General features: G+C 42.6%; 1 protein-coding gene across 1 annotated transcript; it reads right to left on the minus strand.

Annotated features, from left to right (window-relative positions):
- Window positions 1-773: 773 nt before the first annotated feature.
- On the minus strand, window positions 774-7,410 carry LOC142748704 (hemagglutinin/amebocyte aggregation factor-like). Its single transcript, XM_075855890.1, has 5 exons — window positions 7,247-7,410; window positions 6,710-6,785; window positions 3,998-4,186; window positions 1,805-1,957; window positions 774-838 (listed from the first exon to the last, which is right to left on the minus strand). Exons 1-5 carry the CDS (start codon window positions 7,302-7,304, stop codon window positions 799-801), a joined length of 516 nt encoding a protein of 171 aa, XP_075712005.1. The 5' UTR covers window positions 7,305-7,410; the 3' UTR covers window positions 774-798.
- Between the last annotated feature and the right edge of the window lie 14,468 nt (window positions 7,411-21,878).

Consider the following 21,878-nt stretch of genomic DNA (forward strand, 5'->3'; position numbering starts at 1 on the left):
TCTGGTAAAATCTTCTGTTACAGAAAAAAAAGGATTAAATATGAATTTCTGCAAAAAAAAAAATGACATTTGTAAATTTCACCCCCACTTTGCTTTAATTCTTGTGAAACGCCTAAAGAGTTAAGAAACTTTCTTAATGCTGTTTTGAATAATTTGAGGGTGAAGTTTTTAAAATGGGGTGACTTATGGGGGTTTGTTTTGTATGGGCCCCTCAAAGTCACTACACAACTGGTCCCTGAAAAAATAGCCTTTTGAAATTTTCTCGAATATGTGAGAAATTTCTGCTACAGTTCTAAGCCGTGCAACGTCCTAGAAAAAGAAAAGAACGTTCAAAAAAACGATGCAAACATAAAGTAGACATATGGGAAATGGGAAATAGTAAGTATTGTGTGTGGTGTTACCATCTGTTTTACAAGCAGATGCATTTAAATTTGGAAAAGCGCTAATTTTTGCAAATTTTCCCAAAAGTTTGGTGATTTTCACAAATAAATATTGAATTTATCAACCACATTTTTTCACTAACATAAAGTACAATGTGTCACGAGAAAACAATCTCAGAATAGTTTTTGATAGGTAAAAGCATTCCGGAGTTATTACCACATAAAGTGACACGTCAGATTTGAAAAAAATCATCTGTGTCCACAAGGCCAAAACAGGCTCAGTCCTGAAGGGGTTAAGGGATAAAGTCTAAAGTGTTATACAAAACAAAATGGCACAGCACCATCTAGAGGTTACTTGTGGTATTACAATGATAAGGAGAACAGAAAACAGGACACGTTCGGATGTTGTTTTATTCGTTTAATTCTTTTGACATGAGTAGTAATTCCAGCGTCTGTCCCTGCAAAACAAATCAGATTGATAGTCAAGAAAAGAAAAGATGACGGAGCATTTATAGTGAATTCGGAGTCTCCACAGGTCTGTATTACTACATAATAGCGGGTACTCCGTATAACGTCCTATGGTGTCTCTGTGAGGCATCACATTAACCCCTGAGAGCAAGTAGAATACCTCCCTAATATCATATGGCATGGGTGCGCCCACATGTGCATCTCCCAGCTCCCATGCCCTGTCTGCCGAGTACTCAACTCTGTTTCAGAGGAGACAATCAGTGCGACCAGCAGGTGGCAGTATCACACAGTAAAGCTGCTACAAGCTCATGTCAAGATGCGGCAGTAGCGGACAGGCGCTGGGTGGTAAGTACTTTACTTTGGGGGAGAAGTTTCTGGGGTCACGTGGCTGCGCTGCTTCTTGGTGACTGTTATGCAATTCTATCTTTCCCTGAAGGGGATATTTGGGGCTATCCAGAAATCCCTTAAAGAATCGGTTTACACAGAGTGCTTTAGCGCTGATTTTGACGCGGAACCGCATCGGAATTAGCACCAAAAAATGGCTGAAATCGCCCCCATTGATTTCAATAGGAGACAGAGGAGTTTTTTTCCCGGGTTGCTTTAGGCCGCTCGCGGAAAAAAAAAAAGCAACATGTTCTTTCTTGCCGCGGTTTCCCCCTCTGACCTCCCATTGAAATCAGTGGGAGGCAGAAAAAACCTGCAGCGCTCATTTCTGAGGGTATTTTTACTGCGTTTTTTTGCCCGCGGTCCAAGTATTAGCTTCATGGCCGCGGGTGAAAAACGCTGCGGGAAAATACATGCAGACAGTTCAAAATCTGCCTTAAAATTCCTGAAACTATGAACAGGGCCTTAGGATTCAGAATATAAAAATCAAATACAGGAAAATATCGGCCTCTACGGTTTATGAAAATTGTAAATTGAGACATTACATCCTGTTTTCCAGTGCAGATACTTACTCTCTGCTGTTGTCATGGTAACTCTGAACCCCAACAAGGTGATAGTTTGAAGGTGCGTCCCATCTTAGGTAATTGTCAAAGTCATTAACGTAGCCGCTCCACCTGCAGTTTTGTTGAACGGTCGTCTCTCCTTGACAGCACAAATATCTCCATCTAGATAATAATTTTTCATGATTTTTTTAAGATCTTTTTTTCACTTAAAAATTAAAAATCCACGTATCATATAGACATGACTTTAATGAGGCTTCTAGAGCTCGGACCTGCACCCGTTGTCCGAATTAAGGTACTGTGTGCGCTATGGAAAGCCTGAAAGCCTTTGTGCCAGTTGTATATTTTCCTCCCTTTAAAATCTATCTACACCTTTGAAAACTAGTTTTTTTGTTTGCTTGTTTTTTAAATAAAAATGTCATGAGTGTGTTTGGTGCAACTTTCTAAATACTTTTTAATAAAATAATTTTCACTTTTTGAGATACAGCTGCTTTGTATCCTGTATACAGAGCAGCTGTATCTTGCGCTAAAACCTGAATCCATCAGGTCAGCGGCACTGACAGTTTCAGTCACACGCAGGATCGAGCCGTTATCCATCACATTTAAGTCATAACTTTGATATAATCGACCACAGGTGGCTCAAGACCCACGGTCTCTGAACCCGTCAGTCCCACTGACCTGACGGATACAGGTTTCATCGCTAGATACAGCTGCTCTGTATACAGGATACAAAGCTGCTGTATCTCAAAAAAGTTTAAATAATTTGTAATAAAAAGTATTTCGAAAGTTGCACCAATCACACTCATAGACACACACACACACACACACACACACACACACACACACACACACACACACACACACACACACACACACACATTCAAAGGTGTACGCAGTCTTTAAATGTCCAGCATGCCTGTGAGGGGTACCAGGAAAATGTGATACCCCAAAAAGCGGTCACAAAACTGATACAATGTGTCATGCCTAGTACAGGGTGTGAGGGGCAGAGTAAAACACAGGAATTCAAACTCCAGCCCCCCAGGCCGTGCACTACACATAAAATACATAGTCCAATTGTCAGATGAGGTCAAATAATCAATATCTGCATGGTTGACCAGAAAAGGATCCTGATGTCTAAAATCAATCCAATGAAAAATCTAATAAACAAGACGAACTGATCATACAAAGTACAGAAGGAAACAGCATTACATAATTTCTTCTCATGCTGACGCATTTCAGTTATAAAAGGATTAAATCTAAAAAATCAGAACCGCACTAACGCATTTTGGTCCTTACAAACCGTGTATGTCCAAAACACAGAATCGTGGTGGACTAGATAATTCGAGTTCCATTCGACTTGTTCCATCTCATGCGATTAGAACATGTAGGAATAAAGGTGTAGAGAGTGCTGCCTCCATTCCTATATCAAAACCAGAAAAAAGGCCATACTTACTAGGTAGGTGGGTGGGTGGGTGAAAACCCGTTCCCAGCAGGACGCAGACAGGTCAAAAAATGCTGCAGAAGGAGTGTGCATTAAATAGTGATAGCCCCTCCCAATACGCCATGCCTGACGACCAGCACATTATCCCTCCACGTATTACACATAGTACTGACACCCCATGTACTATTCACAGCACTGACCCCTATTCATCACATTTATTTATTTTTATTACATTATTACACAGTTCTGACACTTTCATACATACATATTTCTTTCTTACCATCCATTCACACCCTAGCACTACACAGACACTCATTTATCGCACACCTGTGAGCACTTAGTTCGCCACTCCCCTCAAGACTAGTGGGAGGGGCTATCACTATTTAATGCACACTCCTTCTGCAGCATTTTTTGACCTGTCTGCGTCCTGCTGGGAACGGGTTTTCACCTACCCACCCACCTACCTAGTAAGTATGGCCTTTTTTCTGGTTTTGATATCTATGTCCCATTTTTTCTGCCTCCATTCCTATATGTTTGCATTTTAATCCCTTAGTAATAGAGAACGGAATGATATCATAATTTCATTGGAAAAGAAGAACCATGCTGACGCGTTTTAATCCTTAATCATAGAGCCGCTTTATGTAATGATTTCACCTCCATCAGAATCCAGTCTAACGCATTTCAGTCCTTAGTCATAGACATATAAGGGCAGAAAATTGTTCGCATTACCGAAAACTTCCTATTTAATGGAATATTTTTTTTACCTGCGGTCTTCTTCTATATTCTGATGGTAACTAGCCATGCCACTCAGGACAGTGCCAAACGGGCAGACGTAAGTGAATTCCTCGTCAAAGTTATTGATGTAGCCCGACCAGGAACAGTAACTTGGGTAACTAAAGGTATTCTTGCAGCCAAAATCCCAGACACGATCCTCATACTCATCGTCATGGATGCTGGAGGAAGGTATAAGAGAGGGGTTAATCATTTTTTTTTGCCAGTATTCATCTAAAATATATTTAGGAATAATTACAGTGGTTGGTAATAGTACGTTAGTAGATGCTTCAGGTGACAACCATTAGGGTCAGTTCACACATAGTGTAAATACTTCAGATTTTCCGCAACTAATTTCATTTCGGAAAATCTGCAGCATAATATAGTAGCAGCCGAGTGGATGACATTTGAACAAATCTCATCCGTACGCTGCGTAAATGATAACTGGAAAAAAACGCTCAGAAATTGACCTGCATTGCGTTTTTTTAATACGCAGCTTGTCAATTGTATTTGCGTAATTGCCGTTTTCTTGTTGCAGGTTTTCCGCCATTGAATTCGATTTCACCTCAAAAATCAAAATTTAGAAAAAAAAAATCTTATACTTACCCCAAATTCTGTGCTTCTTCGTCCAGACCGGCCTCCTAGGATGACGTGTTATCCCATGTGTCCGCTGTAGCCAATCACAGGAAAAAAAAAATCATACTTATGCCGGGCCACAGTCATGGTGACGCGTTTCTGTTGTCCATGCAGTACGGGCTCCTGGGATGACGCTGGAGCCCATGTGACCGCTGCAATAGTCGCATGTGATGAGACGTCCAATGGAAGAAGAACAGGCGAAAGCGTCGCTATGACAAAGCCCAGGTGGTAAGTATAAGTTTTTTTAAAATTAATTTTAACCCCTTAGTGACCGGCCCATAGTCTTTTTACGTCGCTCACTAACGGGCCTTATTCCGATGCCATAGACTAAGTAAACAGAGCAGGGAGCTGTCAAATCTCCCTGCTCTCAGCTGTCAGAGGCAGCTGAGGGCTGGGGGCGTCCCTGCTCTGCCGGGTGAGATCGATATTAGTATCGATCTCACCCGTTTAACCCCTCAGATGCGGTGCTCAATAACAAGCACCGCATCTGAGTGGTTTTGGAGAGAGGGAGGGAGCTCCCTCTCTCCCCCACCGACACCCGGCGATACGATCGCCGAGTGTCTGTGTCTGCAATGGCAGCCGGGGGCCTAATAAAGGACAGGCATAATACACTGCAATACAAAAGTATTGCAGTGTATTATAATAGCGATCGGAGGATCGCATAGTGAAGTCCCCTAATGGGACTAGTAAAAAAGTTTAAAAAAAAGTTTAATAAAGTTAATTAAAAAAAAATGTGAAAAAAAAATGAAAAACCCACTTTTTCCCTTTACAAACGGCTTTACTATTAAAAAACCAAAATAAAGTAAAAAAGTTACACATATTTGGTATCGCCGCGTCCGTAATGACCCCGACTATAAATCTATTACATTACTTAACCCGCACGGTGAACGTCGTAAAAATTAAATAAAAAACTACGGAAAAATTGCTGTTTTTTGTGAATCCTGACTTTAATAAAATGTGATTAAAAAGTGATTAAAAAGTCGCATCTACTCCAAAATGGTACCAATAAAAACCACAAGTCTTCCCCCCCAAAAAAAGCCGTAATACAACTGCATCGGCGAAAAAATAAAAACGTTACGGCTCTTCAAATACGGAGACACAAAAACAAATAATTTTGAAAAAAATGCGTTTTTACTGTGTAAAAGTAGTAAAACATACAAAAACTATACAAATTTGGTATCGTTGCAATCGTAACAACCCGCTGAGTAAACTTATTGTGTTATTTATACCACACGGTAAACGGCGTAGATTTAGGACGCAAAAAAGAGTGGCGAAATTTCTGATTTTTTTCTATTCCCCCCCCCAAAAAAAGTTAATCAATAAATAATATGTCCCCTAAAATGGTGCTATTAAAAAATACAACTTGTCCCGCAAAAAACAAGACCTTATACAGCAATGTCGAGGCAAAAATAAAAACATTATAGCTCTTGGAATGCGACGATTCAAAAACGTAAAAAATAGCCTGGTCATTAAGGGCTAAAATAGGCTGGTCATTAAGGGGTTAAACCAAAAACAGCTGTTGCGAGTTTTAAGGCGGAATTGCATCATTTTCTACCGCAAAAGTCTCAACATGTGGCTCATTGCTGCAGGTTTTACATTTCTATTGAATTCAATGGGGAAAACCCACAACAGAAAAGAAACGAAAAGGCAGCATAATAATAGGACATGCACCGCAGGTCAATTTCTGAACGTTTTCTCTGCCTTTCTCTCTCTCTAAATCTCAATAAGTTTTCCTTTACTGTAAATGCTACAGAATTTCGGCACAGAATTCCGATGCGGAAATTCCACAGCGTTTATGCGAAGTGGGAACCCGGCTTTATTGCTGTTCCAAAAACTGACATAATTAAGAAACGGTTCAATGGAACTTTTTATGGCTTGCATTTCATGGATTTTTTTGGGTCGTAGTTAGGAACCTGCAACCGGGGCAAAGACTTCGATAACTGTCCTAGCACTATATCAAATACCCTGATCAAGTCAGAGTGGCTTGTTGGCACCCAGCACCTGGGGCACATGTCCCGTCTGCCCCCCTCAAGCTACCCCCCCCCCCCAGGACAATCTCAAGAACTTACCTGATAATTAGGTTAATGCTCTGATGACTCTGACACTCATAGTGTAGATTTTGATCGTAGCTATTGACCCATCGCCCTGAAGGAAATAAAGCAAGTGCATCATAAAACAGTCTCTCTGGTCTGAATTCTTAGGCGTCGCCCGCTATTTGCGGTAAAATCATGCGGATGCCACGACAACATCAAAACTAAAAAAAGTTAAAAAATTCCTAGGGGACCGTTACTGCATCCAGTAAAAGGGAACACATACCCCTGGGCAGCAGCAATAGCGAATTCATTTAACACACAACTTCACTGGCAGACCATAGAGACTGTTTTATGATCGCCGCAGAATACAGGCTGCCATCAACAGCACCTGCATTCCGCAAGATAAAGGTGGAAAAATAGAATTATTCACAGCCCTGCAAACTTAATATTGACTCACTCCACTTGTAGGACATGGCGAATTGTTGTTTATACTGTTATTATCGTCGCGCACCAAGAACTTTCCCAGAACTTGCCTATAGGAGTTATTGAGTACAGAATAGACATCGACATTACCTTGAGGAGCTGCAGAAACAACAGCGATCCCCAAAAGCAGAGCCAGAACGACTTGCATGATGACAAGACTGGAGGGGGGGGCACTCTTCGTCCTGAGATATCACAAGGCAGCTGGTTTATATACACCGGACCGGAGGAGGATTATTACACATTAACCAGTCGTTCTTCAGTCATCAGCGCTAATAGCGATATTAGGAAAAGCGTGAAGGTTACATGGACCGGTGTATTGATAATATGTACTCACTAAATACACAGCTGGGGTGACAAAGTCCAAGAAGATTCGGTTTAAGGCAATATTCAGTACATGTGAGATTGTGTAAATTGGACCTGACATTTCAATAGGTCCTAAATTCTTACCATAATATATCTCTATAGCACAGTCGGAGCTCCGTTTTTCTGTTACAGAGCTCCACGTTTCCTGCTTTCCTTCTCTCAGCCATAGAGTTAAATGATAAAATCCAAACAAATTGCCTCTGCCACTAGGGAGAGCTAATCGAAGAGGAGTTTATACAGCTCGTGGGCCTCTGAAAGAAAAATGACACAGAATGCAGGTTAAAATGTGTAATGCAGTCAGCAAACACGTACAGCACAGAAATAAAGCCCTCTCAGCCCTAGTCCCCGGCATGGCTCCCCTTCTCATTGTTAGTACCCAGCACAGCTCCCCTTCTCATTCCTAGGAAAATAACTAATTTGCCATTAAGCAAAACGGATGCCCTGATTTCCAGCTACCTAAACAAAGTTGGTACTAAAAAATAACATTTATTTATTAAAAAATGCCCTGTCGGAACAGAACGCAGTTTTTCCCATTGAATCAATGGGCAGAAGTTTGGAGACGTTCTGCTTCCGATTTTTCAGCTGTTTCTCAGGACGTTTACAGCCCGAAAACACTCCGTGTGAACATACCCTTTGTGTTATGGCCAGCGGCAGCCGGACGCTGTACTACCACTAACTCTATATATTGATTTATGTCTAACTGTCAAATAGACGTTGAAATGAAAACAAAGAGAAGAGCCCCCGACATGTTTCGCTACGAACGTAGCGTTTTCAGGGGTTTAACCCCTTAGTGACCAGCCCATTTTAGGCCCTAATGACCAAGCTATTTTATTCGTTTTTCTATAGTCGCATTCAAAGAGCTATAACGTTTTTATTTTTTCGTCTACATAGCTGTATGAGGACTTGTTTTTTGCGGGATTAGTTGTACTTTTTAATAGCACCATTTTTGGGTACATATAATTTTTATATTAACTTTTATTAACCTTTTTGGGGGGGATTATAAAAAAAAACTGAAATTCCGCCATTGTTCTATGCGTTTTTAAATTGACGCCGTTCACTATGCGACGTAAATAACATGTTACCTTTATTCTATGGGTCGGTACGATTACGGCGATACCACATATGTGGAGGTTTTTTTATGTTTTACGACTTTTGCACAATAAAAACACTTTTGAACTAAAATTATTTGCTTTTGCATCGTCGCTTTCCAAGAGCCGTAATTTTTTTATTTTTCCATCAATGTAGTGATTTTTTGGGCTTGTTTTCTGCGGGACAAGACGTAGTTTTGAATGGTACTGCTTTGGGGTGCATGGGACTTATTGATTCATTTTTATTATGACTTTTTTGGGGGGCAATGGAAAAAATTGCAATTTCGCCATGGTTTTTTGCGTTTTTTTTTTACGGTGTTCACTTTGCGGTTTAAATTACATATTAACTTTATTAATGGAGTCATTACGGTCACGGCGATACCACATATGTGTACTTTTTTTTTTTTTTTTACACTTTTACTAAATAAAACCACTTTTTATGGAAAAAAATGGTTGTATTTATTTTTTTACTGTACTTTTTATTAATAATCTTTATTTCACATTGATTACTTCTTTTATTAGTCCCACTAGGGGACTTTACTGTGCGATGTTCCGATCGCTGCTATAATGCTTTGGTATACTTCGTATACCAGAGCATTATTGCCTGTCAGTGTAAATCTGACAGGCAATCTGTTAGGACGTGCCTCCGGCGCGTCCTAACAGGAATATGTCCAGGGCAGACCTGGGGGCTTTTATCAAGCCCCCGGGTGCCATGACACCCCATCGGAGACCCGCGATTTCATTCGCGGCCCGCCGATGGGTGACAGAGGGAGCTCACTCCCTCTGTAAACAAAGTTAAATGCCGCGGTCGCTATTGACGGCGGCATTTAACGGGTTAAACGGCCGCGATCGAAGTAAACTTCGATCGCGGGCGTTGGAGCAGGAGCTCAGCTGTCATCAGACAGCAGAGCCCCGGCTCCAGCCTGCACGGGAGACCCGTGCAGGACTTAGACTAGGCTGACGTGAAAAGGCGTCAGCCTAGCCTAAAGCCCATTAGTGACCGACGTAAAAAGGCGTATTAGTGGTCACTAAGGGGTTAAATGAGGCTAATAGCCCCATTTAAACACCTGACTGCATTAATAGCCCTGACTTCTAGGGATGCCCGATGCATCGAAACTTCTATACTATTTCGATACTCTGCATCCCCAAACGGTTCTATACCGTTGTTTCATGTATTTTGATACTTAGCTGTGCGGCCGCACAGTATGTAACACATGAATGTATGAGAGCGGGGCTGTGGCTGTTTAATACAGTCATTGCCCCGCTCCTGAGTCCTGATAACAAGTGCGCGGGGGCAGGGTGATGCGATGCGGCCGGTGCTGCACTAATGAGCAGCGGCACTGAAGACAGAACACGGTGGGCGCACTACAAAACACCCCCCATGTTCTGTCCTCAGTGCCTGAACTGCCGCTCATTAGTGCAGCGCAGGCCGCACCTCCTCATGCTGACCGCGCGCGCACTTCCTGTCAGGAGCGGGCAATGGCTGTATTACACAGTCGCAGCCCCGCTCTATAACAGCGGAGATCAGAGAAACCTCCCATCTCCGCCGCTATTCCCGTGAATGATGCGATCAAAGCTGACTGCAGCAATCAGGGGAAAATGACAAGGGGGGGTGTCCATGGATCGCGTCACAAGTAATTCCATTGAAGGACCCCAGGGCTGTCCTACCATATTTCCTGTTGATAGGGCATACTTAGGTATGTCCTAACAGCTGCCTGTGTACTATCAGTATATAGAAATATGCCAGTACATTAAAGTTTAAAAATAAAGTAAAAACATAAAGTAATGTTACATTTAAAAAAAACACACACACATACACCTTTTTTACAATAAATATAAAAATAAGTCTCAATACATAAAATATACACATTCAGTATTGGCGTGGCCGTAATAACCTGCACAACAATTTTTTTTGCATCATTTATGACGTGTACGCTGTAAAAAAAAAAAAAAAGAAAAGAAACTGCTTTCACTTATTAATGTGAGGCCCGAGGTATGATGTATTTAACCTTCATGTGCCTGACATGAATAGTAATTAACCCCATCATGTACCTCACATATTAACCCATTATGACTGAGAAACATGATGGGGTTAATTACTATTAATGTGAGGCACATGGAGGTTAAATTCATCACACCTCACGCCCCACATCAGAAAATGGAAGAACTTTTTTTTTTTTTATTACTGTTGGCAAAGTATCGAATTGGTATAGAAATCGCAATATTACACAAAGTATCGGTATCGAAGTCCAAATTCTGGTATCGTGACATCCCTACTGACTACATTAATAGCCCCATCTGAAGACTTTCGTAGCGAAACACGTCGGGGGGCTCTTTTCTTCGTTTTAATTTCAACGTCTATTTGGGGGTCTAAATGTGTCATATTTAAAACCCCTATAATGATACAATGGGAGACGGACTTACAAACCATTATGCCCCTTGATCAGTGGCGTTGGGACTTTAGTTTAATATATAAGTTTAATATATAAGTCTTACCGTTGCGCGTCTCATCAGGAAGCGGCCATTAAAACTCACCTTAAATGGTACGTCCCTCCTTCCAGACTCCATCGTATTTTCCCATCCAGCCCTGAGGGATGTTGGAGAAAGTGTGAATGTACAGGGACCCTACTTCATATATCATGGGATTGTGAAAAGGCCCGACCCTTCTGGCATGTGACCAATACTATTTTTAACAATATTCCAAAACCAATTGCTTTATCTTCTAAAATGGCCTTGATGTTTTTAAAAGCGCCCGACCTCCATAAATTAGAGGTGTGGGCGCATGTCTACAAATCTACAACTATCTTAAATACCATACGACGTAATAAATTGTGTTATCTAGTATAGCTCGAGGGAAGTCCACGGCCCTGTTGGCTAACTACAGCAATGTAGCCTAGGGGGAGCCAACACAACAGTGGGTCATAGATCTGTAACGGAGGGGATCGGGAAAGAAAACGATGGAATCAGCGAGACCGCGCTATTCAGGTCAGTAAACCAGTTCAACTTATATGACCTAGTGACAGATTCTCTTTATCAGTGGGAACCGACAGTGCAGAACACGTGTTAATCTAAAAGATACAAAAAGCAAAGACGAATATCAGCTTCTCTCTAGAATACACATTGTTCAATGAACAAAAATCAAATAAACAAATGTGACGGTGTCATGATACGTTACATAGCAGCAAGCGGTCAGAAATATACAACGTAAGCTTCGTACACATATCCGTCAGGGCTCTATTCTGACGTTCCGTCTGAGCTTTCCGTCAGAATGGAGCCCTGACTGAAACAAACGGTATTCATTCCGTCAAAACGACGGAACCCTTGCACAACTGAGACAAACGGAAACCATTGGCACCGGATCCGTCACCATTGAAATCAATGATGATGGAAACGGAAACCTATGGCTTCCGTTTGTTTCGGTCAGGGCTCCATTCTGAACGGAAGCTCCAACGGAACATCAGAATAGAGCCCTGATGGATATGAGTAGAGATGAGCGAACTTATCAAAAGTTCGGTTCGGCTAGTTCGCCGAATTTCACAAAAAAGTTCGGTTCGGACCGAACTAGTTCGGACCGAACTAGTTCGGACCGAACCTGTCACTTCCGTGCGCCGAGCATGCTACTGTCCGGGGTGCTGATAGAGTTAATGGGCTGCACTAACTCTTTCAGCAACCTTCAAAGTACATGCTCGGCGCGCGGAAAATACAATTTATGTAATAAAAAAATAAAAATTATACGTTCGTACTTACTTTCCTCCTGTCCGGCCTCCAGCGATGACGTTTCATCCCTTTCGCCGCTGCAGCCAATCACAGGCTGTAGTGGCGGTCACGCACGTCAGGATGACGCTTCATCCCACGTGACCGCCTCTGCAGCCAATCACAGGCTGCAGCGGCGACATGGATGAAACGTCATCGCTGGAGGCCGGACAGGAGGAAAGTAAGTATGAACGTATTATTATTTTTTTTTGGCATGTATGTATGTATGTATGTATGTTGTCATGTATGTATGTATGTATGTTGGCATGTATGTATGTTGTCATGTATGTATGTATGTATGTATGCATGTATGTATGTTGTTATGTATGTATATATGCATGTATGTATGTTGTCATGTATGTATGTATATCTGTGCATGTATGTTGGCATGTATGTATATATGTGCATGTTTGTATGTATATTTGCATGTATATATTTGCATGTATGTATGTATGTATGTTTGCATGTGTGTATGTTTGCATGTATGTATTTTTGCATGTATGTATGTATGTTGTCATGTATGTATGTATATATGTGCATGTGTGTATGTATATTTGTATGTATGTATTTATGTTTGCATGAATGTATGTATGTATGTTTGCATGTATGTGTGTTTGCATGAATGTATGTTTGCATGTATGTATGTATGCATGTTTGTATGTATATTTGCATGTGTGTATATATATGTATGTATGTATGTATGTATGTTGTCATGTATGTATATATGTGCATGTATGTTGGCATGTATGTATATATGTGCATGTGTGTATGTATGTATATTTGCATGTATATATTTGCATGTATGTATGTTGTCATGTATGTATGTATGTATGTATATATGTGCATGTATGTTTGCATGTATGTTGGCATGTATGTATACATGTGCATGTTTGTATGTATATTTGCATGTATATATGTTTGCATGTGTGTATGTATGTTTGCATGTATGTTTATATATATGTGCATGTATGTAATTATGTTTGCATGTATTTATGTTTGCATGTATATTTGTGCATGCTTGTATGTATGTATGTATCTTTGCATGTTTGTTTGTATGTATGTATGTTTTCATGTGTGTGTATGTATGTATGTATGATAGTTTGCATGTATATATGTGTGTATATTTGCATGTATATATGTGCATGCTTGTATGTATGTTTGTATATATGTATGTATGGCCATGTATGATACTGTCTGCTGGCGCCCTGTGTCTAAGTCAACTTCACGGCAGGCTTCTATACATGGTATAACAGTCAGTATCACACATTAAACTGAATCTAAGCCTACGACATGTTTTATTTCATTATTATTTTTTTTTTACAGGTTTGGTGTTTGGACTACGTCGGTTTCGAGGACTACTTAGATGACAATAAAATGGTTAATGAGGGTTGTGTTGGGGGTGCTTTATTTCAATAAAATATTTTATCTATATCTTTGTCTTTTTCTTTTCAAATTTTATTACTACCACTTTAGTAATGGCCGCTGTCTGAGTGACAAGGTCCATTACTAAGGTGAGGCTTAGTGTTAGCCGGTGCAGAGGCTAACACTAACCACCATTATTACCCCGGTACCCACCACTACCAGGGGTGCCGGGAAGAGCCAGGTACGATCCAGTACCCGACCATCTGTTGTGATGGTCGGGCTCTGGGGCGGCCGCAGGCTGGTATTATGAGGCTGGGAAGGGCCAAAAAACAGTGGACCTTCCCACCCTTGTAATGCTAGGCTGCTGTGTTGTATCTGGCTGGTTATAAAAGTGGGGGGGACCCCACGTCATTTTTTTAAATTATTTATTTATTTAAATTTAAAAAAAAAAAAAAAAGACATGGGGTTCCACCCAATTTATCATAACCAGCCACAAACAACACAGTGTTATTAGCCTGGGAATGGACAAAACCAGTGGCCCTTCCCACCCATGTAATGCCAGACTGCTGCGGCCTTGTATATGGCTGGTTATTAAAAATGTGGGGGACCCGTCTATTGCTAAATTTGTTAAATTCAAATTTAAAAAAAAAAACAATGTGGGGGTCCCCCCCATTTTTATAACCAGCCCGATACAACACAGCAGCAGCAGCCTAGCATTACAAGGGTGGGAAGGTCCACTGTTTTTGGCCCTTCCCAGCCTCATAATACCAGCCTACGGCCGCCCCAGTACCCGACCATCACAACAGATGGTCGGGTACTGGATCGTACCAAGCTCTTCCCGGCACCCCTGGTGGTGGTGGGTACCGGGGTAATAATGGGTGGTCAGTGCTAGCCTCTGCACCGGCTAACACTAAGTACCGCCTTAATAATGGACGCTGTCAATCAGCCAACTGCCATTATCTAGGCACTAATAAAGTTTAAAAAAAACCACAAAGACAATTCTTTTTTATTGAAATAAATGCTAGGAGTCCCTGCCTCCCCGTGGAACTACTGTCCCGTACTGAAAACATGATTACAGTACGGGACAGTTGTCCTGCAGAGAGGCAGGGACTCCTAGCATCGTACATAAGTATGATGCTAGGAGCCCGGCTCCCTGCACTGTGTTCGGTCCGGTACTTGTGGCCGAAATACGTCCGTCAATTACGGACGTAATTAGTGTGTGTGCACATACCCTAAATAGTCACTGTCCAGGGTGCTGAAAGAGTTAACTGATCGGCAGTAACTGTTTCAGTACCCCGGACAGTGACTACCGATCACAATATAGAGTACCTGTAAAAAAAAAAAGACGTTCATACTTACCGGGAACTCCCTGCTTCCTCCAGTCCGGTCTCCTGGCCGTTGCCTTGGTGACGCGTCCCTCTCGACATCCGGCCCGACATTCCTTGATGACGATGCAGCCCATGTGAGCGCTGCAGCCAATCACAGGCTGCCGCGGCCTCTGCAGCCAATCACAGGCTGCATAGGCCTCTGCAGCCAATCACAGGCTGCCGCGTCAGAAAAGGTCGAACTGGAGGAAGAAGAGGGACTCGTCACCAAGACAACGACCGGGTACGTATGAAATGCTTTTTATTTTATTTTTAATCAGCAGCCTCTTTTCTCTGGAAAAAGAAGGAGAAAATCCAGCGCTGTGTTTGATTAAAAAGGAAAATTGTTCCCAATTTTATTGAAAAAATAGTTAAAAGTTACACGGAGACGCAGTCTCAAGGTGTATATATAGCGGGCTGGATGACCTTGGCCTACGCGTTTCAAGCAAGCGTGTTGCTCTTAATCATGGCAAAAAGGATATGAGTGCCCCCAATGCTGTGTCTGCTTTATATACAAAGCAATTGATTGATAGAGATAAGTGGCTGCCGATTTGTATAATGTTTTTGACCGGGTTCGGTCAAAACGGGTTCGGCCGAACCCGGTGAAGTTCGGATTCGCTGCGAACGGAACTTTTCCGGAAGTTCGGACCGAAACCGGGTTCGGTTGTCCCGGTTCGCTCATCTCTAGATATGAGAACGAAGCCTAATAGATACATTAATGAATAAAGTATGCAACCGCCCCCACGTAAAAATAAATATCACATTTTTAACTTTGGAACGATCTGTGTACCACAAAGCGCTATTTTGGCGAAGGACGGGAAGGGGTTAATAACCTTACAACAACATTGTATTATTACCTTTTATTGCAATCATTTATTGTGTTTTTACATTTCGACAAATGGCCCTTCTTGAAGCGAAATCCCCGGCCAGAGTATATTTTGATAGTGACATCAGGGGCTCCCCTTGAAACGGAATTTCCAGCCAGAGCTTTGCCAACGCTCTGGCCATAAAGCCCACATTGGTGGAGTGCTGCAGTGATGGTTGACCTTCTGGAAGTTTCTCCTATCTGCACACAGGATCTTTGGAACTCAGCCAGAGTGACCATTGGGTTCTTGGTCACCTCTCTTACCAAGGCCCTTCTCCCCCGATTACTCAGTTTGGTGGGGCGGCCAGCTCTGGGAAGAGTCCTGGTTGTTCCAAACATCTATTTAAGAATTATGGAGGCCACTGTGCTCTTAGGAACTTTCAGTGCAGCAGAAAAAAAAAATTCCACCCTTCTCCAGATCTGTGCCCCACACAATCCGGTCTCTGAGCTCTACAGGCAGTTCTTTCCTCCTCATGGCTTGGTTTTTGCTCTGATACGCATTGTCAGCTGTGAGACCTTATATAGACAAGAGGGTGTCTTTCCAAATCATGTCCAATCAAATTAATTTAACACAGGTGGACACCAATCAAGGTGTAGAAACATTAAAAAAATTATCTCGAAAAATGGGAGGCCCCAGAGCGAAATTTCAGGTGTCATAGCAAAGTGTCTGAATACTTATGTCCATGCAAAATGTGAGTTTTTAATAAATTTGCAAAGATTTCTGACATTTTGTTTTCACTGTGTCACTATGTAGTATTGAGTGCAGAATAATGAGGAAAAATAGATATTTTTTTTTTTTTTAGAACAAGGCCTCAACATAACAAAAAGTGAAAGGGTCTGAAGACTTTCCGAATGCACTGTATATGGTGGAGGTCAGGTGGGGGGAGTATGGAGCGGGCTCACGGGCTGAGCCCATCCACAGAAAAAGCGTGTTGGCTGTATCGAACAGCTGACACTCCAGAGGAAAGAGCAGAATCCCGTTTGGTTAACCCCTTAGATGCTGCGGTCAATAGCAACCACAAAATCTAAGCGGTTATAAACAGGGGGACAGCCCTCTCTGACGTTTCATAGCCCCTCCACGACTTGAATGTAGGGTGCCGATGGTTGGCATTGAAGCCTGCGGACCTAATGATGTCCCCCGTGTCGGCCATCTTTGTACTCCTATGAACTCCTGCCTGAGCCTGTCAGAATCACAATATACTGCAATAAAATGTCTTCAGTTTCCTTGTACATTATATGGTACAATAAACGGTCCCACTAAAAAGAAGCCCTCATACGGCTATATTGACGGGAAAATAAAAAAAGTTGACGTTTGGAAAATACGAATAATGGCTGCGGAGGAACGGGGGTTAAGAATCATTTAAAGGGCACAATTACATCCCATGGAGCTGTACATGATTAAAATGACATTGAGGCAGTGTTGTGGCTACAGCCTCGAGAGCAGAGTCATGAATCTTCTGAGACAGAACCACAGCCAAACCCAACAGAACGTTGTGAATTTTTTATAACCTGATAATTGTGAAAATTGATAATTTGGAGCTTCCTCCTCATTTATTCAGAGCGCGGTGTGTGAAATTCTACACGTGTCAATAGGACAGATCTGCTGTCCACCAGGTGGGGCTCTTGAGCACATATAAACCTTCATTGTGATGCTATTAGGGCGGGTTCACACGTGGCAGAATTTCACTTAAATTCCGCTGCGGACACTCCGCAGCGTTAATCCGCAGCGGAGCCGTTTCTCCATTGACTTTCACTTTAATTTAGCAGTGTTCGTTTAGACGATGCGTACAATTCCGCTGCGGAGCATAGGCTGCGGAGCGGAATTTGGTGTCCGCAGCATGCTCTGTCTGTTGCGGAGCAGTGGCGGACTCATGGCGGAATTTCTCCATTGACTTCAATGGAGAGTCAAAATTCCGCAATGAAGTCCGCAGATCTTATGTGTGCTGCGGAGCGTATTGGTTTTACTACCATGACATTTCTTCATTCTGGCTGGACCTATGTATTTCTAGGTCTACAGCCAGACTGAGGAAGTCAATGGGGCTCCCGTAATGACGGGAGCGTTGCTAGGAGACGTCTGTAAATAGTCACTGTCCAGGGTGCTGAAAGAGTTAAGCGATCGGCAGTAACTGTTTCTGCACCCGGGACAGTGACTACCGATCCCAATATACATGTATCTGTAAAAAAACATATAAGTTCATACTTACCGAGAACTCCCTGCGTCTGTCTCCAGTCCGGCCTCCCAGGATGACGTTTCAGTGTAAGTGACGGCTGCAGCCAATCACAGGCCAAGCACAGGCTGCAGCGGTCACATGGACTGGCGCGTCATCCAGGGAGGTCGGGCTGGATGCCGAAAGAGGGACGCGTCACCAAGACAACGGCCGGTAAGTATGAAAATCGTTTACTTTCACTAGGGAAAGTGCTGTCCCTTCTCTCTATCCTGCACTGATAGGGAGAAGGGAAGCACTTTTCCCGCAGTCCGCAGCAGCTAGTCCGCATCAATGTACTGCACATTTTGTGCAGATCCGCAGCAGAATCTGCAACGCAGATTCTGTGCGGCATTGATGCGGACAGTTGCGGAGGAAATCCGCCACGTGTGGTCATGCCCTTAGATTGTAAGCTCTGGGGAGAAGGTCCTTCTTCTTGTATAATTATTTGCAGACGATCTTTTAGTTAGAAATTGTCTACACTGTATGTCACTGGTCTGTAGTTTGTATTTCCAGATCATAAAGTGCAGTGGAATACGCGGACTCTGTATAAATCATAATCTGGCCTGTCTCATAATATAATTGTAATACTCTAATCTGTCCTCTAGGTGGCAGCAATGTCTAAAAAATTATCTAGATGTTCCTAAATGAACAATCAAAAATGGATCTACAAGTTGTTACATAATAATATCATATATTTTACTACTGCACGATATTATAACCAAAAAAAAAAAAAAAAGTTAGGAAAAATAGTACTAGAAATACATATTGGGGTCCCTTCAGATTTCCTACATCAGATGCCGGTACATAACCTGGTGTAAATACAATGCTTCCTAGATTGCAAATCACCAGAACAAGCTCTGTGCAGCCACTGAACAAGCAGAGAATGCTGGCAGATTTCAGCTCTAAAGCCTGCAGAATTGTGAATGCAGCTCTGGAGGAAAATTCAAGCTGTAACTCAGGATCAGTATGTAAAGTGCCTATATTCTTTAAAGGGCTCAGAGACAAGAGGGTCGGTGTTACGTCCCTTCCTCTCTACTAACGCTCAATCAGCCTTAATAAAAAAAAAAAAGGTGTCCAGTCGAGTATCATGTGTGACCTCCTGTTATCTTAAGGCCTTATACAGACAGCCGTAGTACTGCATCCCTGTATACAATGTAGTTACAGATAGAACTGCCTCCATGTATATAATGTAGGTACAGACATTACTGCCTGCCTGTATATAATATAGGTACAGATATGGCTGCCTCTCCCTGTATATAATGTAGGTACAGATAGTACTGCCTCCCTGTATACAATGTAGTTACAGATAGTTTTGCCTCCCTGTATATAATGTAGGTAGATAGTACGGTCTCCTTGTATATAATGCAAGTATGGATAGTTCTGCCTCCATGTATATAATGTAACAGATAGTACTCCCTCCCTGTATATAATTTAGTTACAGATCGTACTGCCTCCCTGTATACAATGTAGGTACAGATAGTACTGCCTGCCTGTATATAATGTAGGTACAGATACATAGTACTGCATCCCTGTAAATAATGTGAGTACAGATATGGCTGCCTCTCCCTGTATATGATGTAGGTACAGATAGTACTGCCTCCCTTTATATAATGTAAGTACAGATATGGCTTTCTCTCCCTATATATAATGCAAGCTCAGATAGGGCTGACTCTCAGTGTATATGATGTAGGCACAGATAGTACTGCCTGCAAATAATGTAGGTACAGATAGTACTGCCTGCCTGTATATAATGTAGGTACAGATACATAGTACTGCCTCGCTGTATATAATGTAAGTTCAGATATGGCTGCCTCTCCCTGTATGTGATGTAGGTACAGATAGTACTGCCTCCCTATATATAATGCAAGTTCATATAGGGCTGACTCTCCCTGTATATAATGTAATAGATCGTCCTGCCTCTGTCTCTCCTTGTAAATGACAAAGATAGAAGAAGAGACAAGGAGATGGTGTTGTCAGTCCCTCAATCATTTACAGGAAGAGATGGGGCAGTCAAATAAAAAAAAATGAAGAAAAATATTCAGCCATGTTTACACTTGCATTAAAGGGCTTTACCCATCTTGGACATTTATGCTACGTCCGCAGGATATGCAACAAATGTCCCATAGCTGTAGATCCCACCTCTCTCTAGACCGGGGCCTGCTGAACCAGTCCTACATTGCTGGGCTCCCGCTGCTTCCCAGCCACTTCCTGATGAGGCGGTGCGGAGTCTCGGAAACAGCAGAGCAGCAAATTACACTAAACTATTGGTAAATGGGAGCTAAGGAAACAGCGCGGCACGGCAAACTACGCCATATCCGTAGCCTCTGATTCCGGAAACAGGGTAAGCTTGCAGCGCTGTGCTGTTTCCGTAACTCCCAACTACTTCATCAAGACGTGGCCGGGAAGAAACCCTCCGGTAAAAATCTTTCCACCCACTTACTGACAGCAGCCAAACTCTGGATCCTTTTCAAATGGAGATCCATTTCTCCTCCAACCTATAGGGAATGGGTAGGCAAAGTAGACCGACCATGTGTGTAGATTGGAGGAATTAGCTGGTTGGGCAGATAGATGTGTTCGCTGCCACCTGGTCAGTCTGGAGGGAACACAGAGGATCCTGGTGCGGATTGTGGATTGCTAATTATTTCATCTGTATTACGAATTCCCAAAGGATTTTCACCCCTCCCCCCCCCCCCCCCCCCCCTAAACCCCTATTACCCTCCCATCCCCTCACCTAGCGGGTAATATGTGATCAATCGATTTCTGGACCGGTGTGTATATAGTTCTTTGTTTTCGGTTGTAATATTCGCTCCTTGACTGCCTTCATGATGAGACTATTTCATGGATGACATGCGTATATGCCTTTCATGCTTGTATTTTCTATTCTACACAAAAGGCCTGTTTTATTTTGAATGTTAAAGATATTCAATAAAAAGAGAATTAAAAAACAAAAGAAAAAGTGTCCGGGAAGCAGCGGGAGCCCAGCAAGGTAGAGCGGTGTTGAGGGGTTCCATTCGAGAGATGGGTGCGGGTCCGAGGAGGTGGGACCCATATCTAAGGGACATTTACGGCATATCCTGTGGCCAGGTCATAAAATGTCCAAGATGGGAAAATCCCTTTAAAGAGTTTTTGCCCCCATCCGATTTCATGGGCTGGAGAGTTCGGGTACGGGGGGGGGGTCACACATGGTGGCGGTTGAAACATCTCCATGTGGTGGCCAATGGTTGGACGATTTTGCCCGTAAAAACCTGCGGCAATTCACCGGTGTGTGGGAACGCACCCTAAGAAACCCTCGAACTTCTATGAGGTGCAGATGTGCGTCTGACTGCAAATACCTGTGTATAGTCCGTAGCACGACCTGCACTATACAGACCCCAGATCTCCGGCTCTTAACGTGTTCCAGTATATAATGGTCTACAGCTCTCCTTTATCCGCAGTGTTTCAGGAGGCCGAGACCTGGGAATAGGGTCCACATCAGAGGTGTCAGACCCCGGGCCCCTGTGTATGTACTGAACCGAAATTTGGTCTCCATAGGGTTCTATAGTGATCTAGGGCGAGTTCACTGGGTGGTCCGGGTTTTACACCTCTAATATTGGCTAAAACGAGGCCGTATTATGGCCGCCTGAACCCAGAGATGGCTATGAAGACGACAATATCCACCTTTAAGTAGGTCAAGTCGACTGGAAGAATTTATTGTGGAGTTAAGAAAAACCCACAAAATAC

The sequence above is a fragment of the Rhinoderma darwinii genome, chromosome 3 (assembly GCF_050947455.1).
Source record: "Rhinoderma darwinii isolate aRhiDar2 chromosome 3, aRhiDar2.hap1, whole genome shotgun sequence".
NCBI lineage: Eukaryota > Metazoa > Chordata > Amphibia > Anura > Rhinodermatidae > Rhinoderma > Rhinoderma darwinii.